Here is a 10,950-nt window from a genome sequence, read left to right on the forward strand (position 1 = left end):
GGTTTTACTTGGAAGCAAATTAAACTTTAACATCTTTGTTAAATTAGTGAATTTACTCTTCATTTCAGGGATAAATTAAGTTACAGAATGGATAATGAGCTTAACTGTATCTTTGACCCTGTTGAAAAATAAACCAAATACACCCACAGCAAAAGAAAACCAGAAAACCCCCTTTCTAAAACAGATAGGAGTTTTTTGGCTTCCTTGCAGGCCTATGGGGTTTAACTGTCAAGTGACATAGTAAATTATTTCAAGGAAGGGTGGTATTCAAGCTGTGTAGCAACTGGAGGTGATCAGACTTGACCATCTGCTGGGTTGAAGTCTGTTAGCATAGATGACATCAGGATTATCACCTCAGTACCTTTACTAAGGGTGAGATTTAGTGATGTCTCTCTTTTTTCAGCTATGTTAAAGAAGCCAGTTGTTACGGAAGTGAGAACACCAACAAATACATGGAGTGGTTTGGGATTCTCCAAATCTATGCCTGCAGAAACTATCAAGGAACTAAGAAGAGCGAACCATGTATCATACAAGCCATCGATGACCACTACATACGAGGTACAAAAAACTATACAGTAATGAAAGGTTATTTCTGGTGAATGATACTGTTGCTTCTCTTGACAAATATCTAAATGCTTTCAGCTCAACTCTCAAAGTTATATCTGCTTTATCAGTTTTACTGTAGCTTTCTGGAAGTTTCTATATGCTTAAAGAAACTTAAACTTCTTTTGATGTAGCCCAGGATACCATTTCTGCTGCAAGCACACAGTGTTGGCTCATGTCCAGCTTCTCATCCACCAGCACCCCAAAATTCTTTTCTGCATGGCTGCTCTCAATTTCTTCAGCCCCAGCCAGGACTGATACCTAGGACTGCCCAGACTTCAGTGCAGGACCTTACACTTTGCATAATCGAATCTCATGAGATTCTCCTGTCCAGCTCCCTCTGGATGGCATCCTTCAGACTTACCAACTGCACCCCTCAGCTTGGTATCATCTGCCCTGTCTCTTTTTGCTCTTCTGTAAGACCTGAAGTCAGTTATTGCCTTTCTTCATTTGTTGAGGCATGCTAACCCTAGCTCACAACTACTCAGTTTTGCCCAGTGCCAGGGAGCTTTTCCATTTTTCCTTCAGTGGTGTTTCTTTTCCCAAACTGTATAAAAGATTGCTGAGTTATGTTTTGCAATTGGACTTTGATGCAGGTGTATGGAATAAAATTGTTCGTTTGGTTCCACAACTTTTAGTTTACATAAGTATGTGGTATCAGTAATACCCATCTTTTTATAGGTATATCCTCAGCCAAATCCATAGTTAACTGCTGCATTCAGGGAATACTGTTGCCTTCTCTTTGAACATTCTGACCCACAGTGATGAGAGTTGATAATTAGTACTTTAAAAAATAAATTTTCATATTCCTGTAAATGGAAAAAGAATCCACAAACTCAGACTGTTGCAGAATTGTTGTTCTATTGTGCACAATATTATTATTATTATGTACTTGATCCACTTAGTTTCAGATAGATGTTCTGATATGCTCCCTTGACCATTGATCAGTTGCTAAAATAATACTTGCAAGCATTAAAAGCTGTTGGTTTTTTTAAGTAAGCTGCTTCAAAGAAAATATCTGCATCACAATGAAACTTCTATTTTCAGCCCAGATTTTCTTTTTTGTGCTTTGCAGGGTTCATCAATGTCTCTCTCACGATCCAACAGCCGGGAGCACCTGGGAAGTGGCAGCGAATCTGATAACTGGAGAGATCGTAATGGGCTTGGACCCACAGCTCATAATGAATTTGTCTCCTCTATTGGCAGCCCCAAACGGAAACAGAATAAATCAGGTGGGTAATTTCTTAAGATCTGAGTTAAGAAATAAATAATCATTGGAATCAATTCATATTTACTTTTCTCTAAATGTTTCCTGGTCTCAAGTGAAAGCAATGCAAGATTGTGCAACCTTATATACAAATAATGGTCCAAAAGGAAACTTCTTAAATGCAAGATATTCTTGATGAAAGCTCTTTACTGTGTTTGTAGGGTTTTCTTAAGGTGCGCTGTAAACAGACCTGTATAAAAGCTTATTTCTGATCTCTTACCAATGCAACAACAACAACAGCCAGGTTGTTACTGGGCTATTTGCTCACTGGTGGAGAAGTCATGATCTGTGTAGATACTCAATTTTAAATTGTGATTCTCTTTATGGTGCTAAAAGATGACAATGTCTGTTTGGCAAAGCCTAGCACATGATTTTAAACACTGGTTTCTATGGATACAGACTATATTTTGTAATCACTTTTTAAACAACGTTTAAAACTTACAAATTAAAAATTTGAGTTGAACTCTTTGAAACTGTCTTTTTAGTAACTTAATATATGTCTTTTTGAAAGAGTTCAAATTGAAGGTAGAGAATACCAGTCCATACCAGCTCACTGCATTATGGTGAAATAAATATTACAGTTAGGTTGTATTTTTGTGTATTTTTCTTGTAAAGGTGACTAAAGCCTTAATCCCAGATTACCCGCTAAGTACACAGGTAGCAGTGGACATCCTAAAAAAGGATAGTTTCAATTGGAAAATATTCATGGTTAGTATACTTGAATTTTTGACTGAGTACTTTTAGTGTTATTTTAGTCTGAATAGTGAAGAAATTGAGCACCACCTTTTAAAGTCTAAAATAATCAACTTGGTTATTGCTTCTTTCCTCAAAATTTAATGTTAACATTTTCAAAATTGAGCAATTCACTCTTTTTCAAGCTGGAGCTGCAGTTGATAGCAATTCTCCAAACTCCATAAACCAGTTCCCAAATGCTTCTAATTAGTTTGTGCCCAGAAAATAAGAGATCTAACATAGCCAGTTATGGAAAATGGTGATTTGCACATTCTATTGGCATTCTACTGTGAAGGGCATAGCAAAAGTCTCAGGTACAATCTTTATTTTCCTGGAAAAGTATCCTTTACCCCCTGCAACCCTCTGATGCATTCACTGTTACTCTTCCCCTGTGTCTGTAGTAAGGGAGGGGAAGACTAACCACAGCTCAGTTTGCAGAAATCCTGGTCTTAGGCAGCATAAAGGAAACGATTTTGAACTATATAGTTACATGCTATGGGTATGCACACAGAGGAGAGGGATTGCATTGCCAGATCAGTTTTATTTGGTGTTTGAAGAATTTCACCTGGAAACTTCTTTTAAGTATGCAACAATTTAGGAGTGTAATTTAAAATGCCATAGGGAGCGTGTTTCCAGTTCTAGTCTTTTGTAAAACTCTTGCATTTGAGGTTTGTTTGTATTAAACTAACAGCGAAACCATGTTGCTACTATATAGTTCTTTTACCAGGAATTGCTCCAGCATGGTTTTCTCCCCAGCCTAAGACCAAAAAGGGGTTGGTTGCATCTATGTGCCGTGGTGTTTTCTAAAACACTACAGAAAAGAGGAGAGAGCTTAAGAGAAGGAAAAGCAATGGGGTCTTTTTCCCCTGTATGGGTTCCTGACTTGTGTTTGTCAGGGTTCACACAATGCGATTTTAGTGCCTGGAAGGTTTACCCAAACAGTTTTCTATAGAAAACAAATACTGGAACTTAACACTAAGTTTGCTTTATGCTGTTCATTCTCTCACACCATTGAGAGTCTTTTTGTTTTTCTGAATACTAAAGATTTAGAAATTTGTTAATGATGTGAGTACAACGCTGATATGACAGAAAATTGTGCACTCTGTCATGTGACTAAAAAGTGCACTTCTTGCCTTTCAGCTGAACACTATCTCAGTAGCAGTAATTACATGGACTGCATTTCCTCACTGATGGGAAGCAATGGCTGTAACCTGAACAGTTTATTCAAGGGATCTGATCTGCCTGAGCTGTTCAGCAAACTTGGTTTGGGGAAATACACAGATATATTCCAACAGCAAGAGGTTAGTGTTCCTTTAAAAGACATCTTTGCATTTATAGCATGTTTTCCAGCAGCAGTTGTTCTGTCTCTTGACCAAAGCCACTAAGAAGTCTCACTCTGTGACTGGATTTTCATGAACTGTTCATTCAAAGCTACATCGTACATCTTTCAATTTTCAGGTAGCTAGCCTGGACATGAGTACTGTTATCTCCTGTGGCTTTTATTTGTACTTTAAGAATTAAACTAGGCTTGTGGGATTTTTTTTTTTTAATTCACAGTATCACAGTCAGAGTATCACAGTATGGTAGGGGTTGGATTGGACCCCTGGAGATCAAGGCCAAGCCCTCTGCCAAGACAGGTTCACCTGAAAAAGGTGACATAGGAACGTGTCCAGGCTGGTTTGAGGTTTAAACTTTGGCTCCTAATTGTGATCTAGGATGGTAACTAGAATTTAATGGCTTTTGGTCAGCTTCTTGTGTAGGTTCTAGAAATCTAGTCTGCATTCAGTAGTAACATCTTGTTTCAGATGGTGCTGGGGTCACATATATCTGTCCCTCTCCACCTGTGTGCTCGTTGACTTTCTTTGATCCACTCCCAAGAGGGAGACATAGTCATCTGTGGGAACTTTCCAGCTCCACACTGATTAATTTAGTCCAGGTGGTAGTAATTCATATCTGTAGAATGCTATATAGGTGGAGCTAACTTGGTTATCTGCAGATACTTCATTGCGCTGACAGATTCAGCCATGTCACAGAAGTGGAGTAAGCCCAGCTGCCAGAGTTACAGTCTTAGACACAGAGCCCCAAAGCTTGTCCTGCAAGCACTGTTGTTTTGTGGGAAGCTCTTTGTGTCATGCTGCTGGAACTGAGTGTACTAGGGAGCAAAACAGATGTCTGCAGGGGTTGTCAGTATCTCACATGATACAAGGGAAGGACCACAGCTGGATGTGGCATCTTCCTGTGTCCTGGACCCATATGTCTGTTTTGCATCTTTATCAGCAGTGAGCTCTGTATCAGTTGCTCGTCTTGATTATGCATGTGTTCTCTTCCTAGACCACACAAAATGGGTTCTTACACAGATTGACATCATGAAGAAAACTATGCATGTGTTCATGAAGAACAAACTCTCATAACAGGACCTTCCATTCATGTTGCTTGCATTGCTCTGTTGTGCAAATATATAGCTTCACAATTGCTTCTACAAGAGGGAAACTGCACACACCAGGGACACATTCAAGTGTGTATGATGCTCCTGCAAGGACAGACATGAGGTCAATGTGTACCCTCTCCTGTGCACTAAGTCACTTCTGTCTGCGCTCACAGAATCGTTCTGAGCCCACTGAAGTGTACTGCTGTTGTATCAGTCCAGGGACATCTGGATCTGGTTCATTTCCTGCCAGCATTTCTTATCTCTAATCATGCTGCTGAAGTGCCATGGGCGAGTTTTATTTCTGTGCAGTACTGCACAAAAGTGCTTAGGAGCTGGCTGTACCTGAGCTCCTGAACATTTTTTGAGTTGCAAAGCATAACACTGACAGATGTGGGATAGACACCAGCATGGGATTGTGTGCCACCAGTCTGTAAGTGGCAAGCTCAATCCTCAATCTGCACAAATAAATCCAGCTGTGCCTCAGTTAATTCTGTGCACAGTTCCTCAGGTTTATTTCCTCTGTACTCTCCTGTGTGTTCCCTAATACCCATGTTTTCCAGTCATTAATCCTTTCCTAGGATCTTAGCTGTTTTCCTAAAAAGGAGAGAGATTTGTGCTGGTTTCTAACACTAAAGATGGGGTTTGTTTGATAGATTTTTTTTTTCATTTTGTTTTTTTCTTTCAAGAGCTGCTGAGTAGGTGTGAGATGAGCCAAGCAGTTTGACCAGCAAGAAAACTAAATTTTCCATTATGTTTTTATGAATTGTATTGGGAGCAGAACCCCCCAAAATTTATATACCTGCACATGCTTGGGAATGCTATAAAATACTTAGTGCTTTAAGTGAAACGTCACCAATAGTTGAGCAACCATCCTCTGCTAACCTACTAGAGTCTGAAGAACCTCTCATATCTGCAGACATAAGCTTGGCTGTTCCAAGCAATTGTGGTAAATACTCAACATCTCAAGTCGCAAATAAGATTAGGAATAGCTTGGCAGAGTAACTATGAAACACAGCAGGGAAAAGAAATTAAGCTATGCCGAACCACCTTATAGCTTAATACTTCTGAGGAGAAACCTAGTTTGCATAATTTTCTTTTTTTTTTTTTTTTTTTTTTTTTTTTTTTTTTTTTTTTTTACTCTAGATTGATCTGCAGACATTCCTTACTCTTACTGATCAGGATTTGAAAGAGTTGGGAATTACCACATTCGGTGCTAGGAGGAAAATGCTGCTTGCAATCTCAGGTAAGTAATGCAGATTATGACTTGTTGGTTTTAAGTTTTGTTTGTGTTCTCACTTGAGTTGTGGGTTTATAGTTGACAAATGGTGTCCTTCAAAGGTCTGTACTGGGACCAGTGCTGTTCAATATCTTCAATGATACTGATTGCCAGATGAAGGCGCCCTCAGCAAGTTTACAGATGATACCAAGCTGAGTGGTGCGGTTGGTAAGTCTGAAGGATGGGATGGGTGCCATCCAGAGAGACCTGGACAGGCTGGAGAGGTGGGCTGAGGAAAGTGTCATCAGGTTCAGTAAGGCCATCTGTAAGGTCCCGCACCTAGGTCGGCACAATCTTTAACATCAGTCCAGTCTGGAGAATGATGAAATTAAGAGCAGTCCTGCAGAAAGAACACAGGTGGTGGTGGATGAGAAGCTGGACGTCAGCCGACAGTGTGCACTTGCAGTCAGAAGGCCAATGGCATCCTGGGCTGCGTCAAAAGAAGTGTGGCCAGCAGGTTGAGAGGTGATTCCCACCACTTTACTCTGAGACCTCATGTGGAGTACATGTCCAGCTATGGGGCCCCCAACACAAAAGGTACATGGACCTGATGGAGCAGGTCCAGAGAAGGGCCATGAAAATCATCAGGGGCCTGGAACACCTCTCCTGTGACAACAGGTTGAGGGAATTGGGGTTGTTCAGCCTGGAGAAGAAAAGGCTCTGAGGAGATCTAACAGCAGCCTTCCGGTACCTGAAGGGGACCTACAAGAAGGCTGCAGAGGGACTGTTTATACAAGCCTGTAGTGATAGGATGAGAAACAGGCTCTGCAGAGTCTGCATGGTACTACATACTTGTCAGAAACAGCATTTTCAAGCTCTTGTTTCTATGTCTCCCTCTTTATTGATTAGCAGAGCAATCATCCTACTGATGACAGCTGCCTGATTTGGTAGGACTGTGGTTTTGGTTTGCTTTTATTTGTTTAGGGTTTTTTGGGTTTGTTCTCCCCCAAGGCCAGTGGTTTCTGACAAATGTGTAGATTTGAAAAGAAACATGACTCTTATTTGGAATTCTTCCAAACAGCTGTAATTAAAAGGTCATGTTTGTATGCAGAAAGATGAAAGCCAAATGTAATGTCTTCCATGGTGGTGTTGTATACACTGCCTACTTAGGTCTGGTTTTTTTTTCTAGCTGTAATAAATAGCACGAAATTTCATATTACATATGAGTGCCTTACCATTGCCTAGGAAATCCATATGTATCATCACAGGAATTTTTTGCAGATGCTTCATTCTAGCACTCAGACTGTCTTTTTTTTTTCCCTCTACTTGCATCTCTTCTACAGATGCCACTAGTAAATGTTTCTTTGTGAATTTAAAATTGCAGCATAAAGGGGATAAAAATGCAGTGTACTTGATGCAACAGCAGTCATGAAATCTCTAATCTTTCAGCCATTTGTAGCTATTGTGGAGTTTGTTTACAAGAATAGAAAAGTGGGGAACAGAAAAACATTTTGGATGAGCAATCATTAATATAAGCTTAGGGTGCAGGATTGAGTGAGGGGTGAGCATCTTTTTTTTTTTTTTTTTCCTGAAAGTTCTTACTGAAATATTGCTTCAATGTTGTGTTTAAAGAGGTGCGCATCAGGAAATGATCAAGATCCTAATCAGCTTTTCTGTCATCTCAGTTTACATTGTGTGGGTTTTCTGCAGCCATACATTGGCTACCTTGAAGTGTTTCAGCTATATCAATTTGCTCTAAATCAATATCGCAAAATGTTCCTTGCTCCATGGCATACGAGTGCCAAATGACAACCACACCAAATAGATGCCTGCATCCCAGGGGGTTCTTGGAATGCACTGATTTAATTTCTTTCTCCATGTGCCCTTGTGAGGCTGCATCTGGAATATTGTGTCCAGTTCTGGGTCCCTCATCTCAAGAAGGACCTCAGGAAACTGCTTGGAAGAGTCCAGTGCAGAGCCACAAAGATGGTGAAGGGAGAGGAACATCTCCCTTATGAGGAGAGACTTGAGGGAGCTGGGTCTCTTTAGCTTGGAGGAGACTGAGGGACAACCTCATTTATGTTTATGAAGATTTGAAGGGTGAGTGGCAGGAGGATGGAGCCAGGCTCTTCTCAGTGATGTCCAATGACAGGACAAGGGACAAGTGCAAGCTGGAGCACAGGAGGTTCCATGTGAACATAAGGAAAAACTTTTTCACTATGAGGGTGGCAGCTGTCTGGAAAGGGTTGCCCGGAGAGATTGTGGAGTCTTATTCTCTGGAGACGTTCAGAACCTGCCTGGATGTGTTTCAGAGTGACCTGCTTTAGGAGGTCCTGCTCTAGCAAGGAGTTTGGACTGGATGATCTTTTGAGGTCCCTTCCAACCCCTAACATTCTGCAATATTTTGTTTAAATAGAAGTTTTTTCTTTTGGTTTTGATCAACACACTGTAATTAATTTTCTGATCAGAGATGTTTTGTGTGACCTTTCTAGAACTGAATAAAAACCGAAGGAAGCTCTTTGACCCATCCAACATGCGTGCCTCCTTCCTGGAAGGTGGAGCTAGTGGAAGACTGCCGCGTCAGTATCATTCAGACATTGCTAGTGTCAGCGGTCGCTGGTAGCAGTAAGTTGTGACTTGGTCAGCTGTAAAGATGGACATGGCAATCCTGTGGACAGCCTTCACTGCACACCACCCTCTGCACTTTGGGAGTTTGGGTGTCAAGGACCAAAGAGTTTTGTCTGCACAATATTGTGCCAAAAATCAAGAGAAAACACATTTTGTCTGTCTTTGAAAACACCAAATATGGGTTACATTTTACTCATGTAGATTGGACAAAATTTGCAATAATAATAATAATAATATAGGGTTCTTTGTTTAGTATTTTATTACCTATAACTATAATGTATGCACTGAATTTTTACTTTGAATGAAGGAGGAACGAAGAGTTGGGATGCCAGAGAGCATATGTTTTGGTTTTATCAAGATGGATTTTTCTGGTACTGCTTAAAATAATTATTGAGGTCTTTCTGCACTTTACATGTTCTGACTTCTTGTCCTGTGGAAATTTTTCTCTTTCATTTCCATATCAATTTTTATATTGGCACTAATCAAATTTTTTTTCAGGTGTTCCTGCATTAAGTCACATCTCACTATAATGGTACTAGAAACTGGTTCTTATGCAGTTTCGTTTCCCCTCTCTGTCTCCCAGGTAGTTATCTGAAGAGATTGTTCCAAAGTTAAGGCACTTGGTAGTAGACCAGTCCTGTTACGTTCTTCTGAAGCAGTCTAATGCTGCTTGCAGTAATACTCTCTCACTGTAACAGATGCAATGAAAGACCAAAATGGACCTTGCAATATTAACCCTTTGCAGTTGTCATATTTAACTGCTGCCTGTTATGCTAAAACTGTTTTTAATGGTTGTCTCAAAGCAAAGGGCTGTTTTTAGTACCCTGCCACTAAGGGACATTTATTTATATCAGACTTCTATTTTTAGATTCTATACACCTACAATACATAACAGATTAAACTGATCTACTACAGCTTTATGGTAGAGAATGAAAGGCATTCATCAAACTGGAGCTCTGGGCTGTCAGTTTGATTAAACAGATGACTCATTAATTTGACAAGACAGCACTGTTGCCATTTAATAAATGACACGTATTACTTACATGACTATGCATGCAGCAATTAAGCGACCTACATAAAATAGGTGTTAGAGCATCTGTTTTGTTCAATCTAGATTTGTATTTGTCAGCTGCAGGAGTGTTTAAAACTCTGAAGATGAACTATTTCTGAAACAAGTTCAGCAGAAAGAGTCCATGTTGTAAGTGGCTGGAGCTAACTATTGCATTTGTATACTGTGAAAGTCCAAATAATTTGGCAATACTATTCCTCTGTCTTTACAGACATCTTGTGGGTTTATGAAGGGTTCTGATATAATGAAGGAATTCATAAAGTGCCTCTTTCTGCAATGCAATATGAAGTTTCCAAGCATTAATTTGTTAAAAAGCATTCCCATGAGAAATGTTGTGAATTACCTCTACTGTAATGTATTATTTATGTTCACTATACAAGCCTTTTGAGATGGACATAAACCACTGTCAAGTGCTCTTACCAGAAGGCATTAGAATAACATTTACAGTAGTTGGTTTTTATGCAAAAATGGGTGAGAAATAGTTTTGACACTTTCCAGGGATAATTCTTTCTTTAAAGGTGAGAATACAAAATTATGCATAGAGAAATTTGCACACACAAAGGGATTTTAGAGAAACTCTTACTTGAGGGTATAGATGATCAAGCAATAACACAAAGCCTTGTTGCAGTTAGCAAACAATACCTGCTCAGTACTCCTTTCAGCCATATCTACTTAATGGTGTGTAGCTGGGAGACTTCCTCTGTAGATCAAGCAGCAGTTAGCTTCCTCTGCTACAGATCTGAGTGGATAAAACTGCATCTGGTACACACGGAATTTTTCACATCGGATTTACTGTGCTCAAATGCCAAAAGCCAATATCCACGTATTGAGGAGACGTTTGTGTCACAGGGCATGAGCAACTTCATGGAAACCCTCAACTAAGCCACAACTTCTGATTCTAAAACTGTTTACACTTCTGCTTACTTTTAAGCACATAGATAGTTCCATTCACATGGGGACAACTTTGCGTGCTTACAGATAAGCTGTCATTTAAGTATTTGCGTTTG

At 39.9% G+C, this 10,950-nt stretch overlaps 1 protein-coding gene across 1 annotated transcript in view; it reads left to right on the top strand.

Moving 5' to 3' along the window:
• Positions 1 to 8,869, top strand: part of BICC1 (BicC family RNA binding protein 1) — a 107,175-nt gene extending 98,306 nt beyond the window's left edge. The window contains exons 17-21 of the mRNA XM_054382460.1: positions 404 to 558; positions 1,679 to 1,835; positions 3,743 to 3,903; positions 6,174 to 6,273; positions 8,739 to 8,869. Of these exons, the coding sequence (XP_054238435.1) occupies positions 404 to 558; positions 1,679 to 1,835; positions 3,743 to 3,903; positions 6,174 to 6,273; positions 8,739 to 8,869 (704 nt within the window). The remainder of the gene's footprint in view (positions 1 to 403; positions 559 to 1,678; positions 1,836 to 3,742; positions 3,904 to 6,173; positions 6,274 to 8,738) is intronic.
• Positions 8,870 to 10,950: the final 2,081 nt, after the last annotated feature.

Source organism: Indicator indicator, chromosome 7, assembly GCF_027791375.1.
Source record: "Indicator indicator isolate 239-I01 chromosome 7, UM_Iind_1.1, whole genome shotgun sequence".
In the NCBI taxonomy this organism is placed as follows: Eukaryota; Metazoa; Chordata; class Aves; order Piciformes; family Indicatoridae; genus Indicator; species Indicator indicator.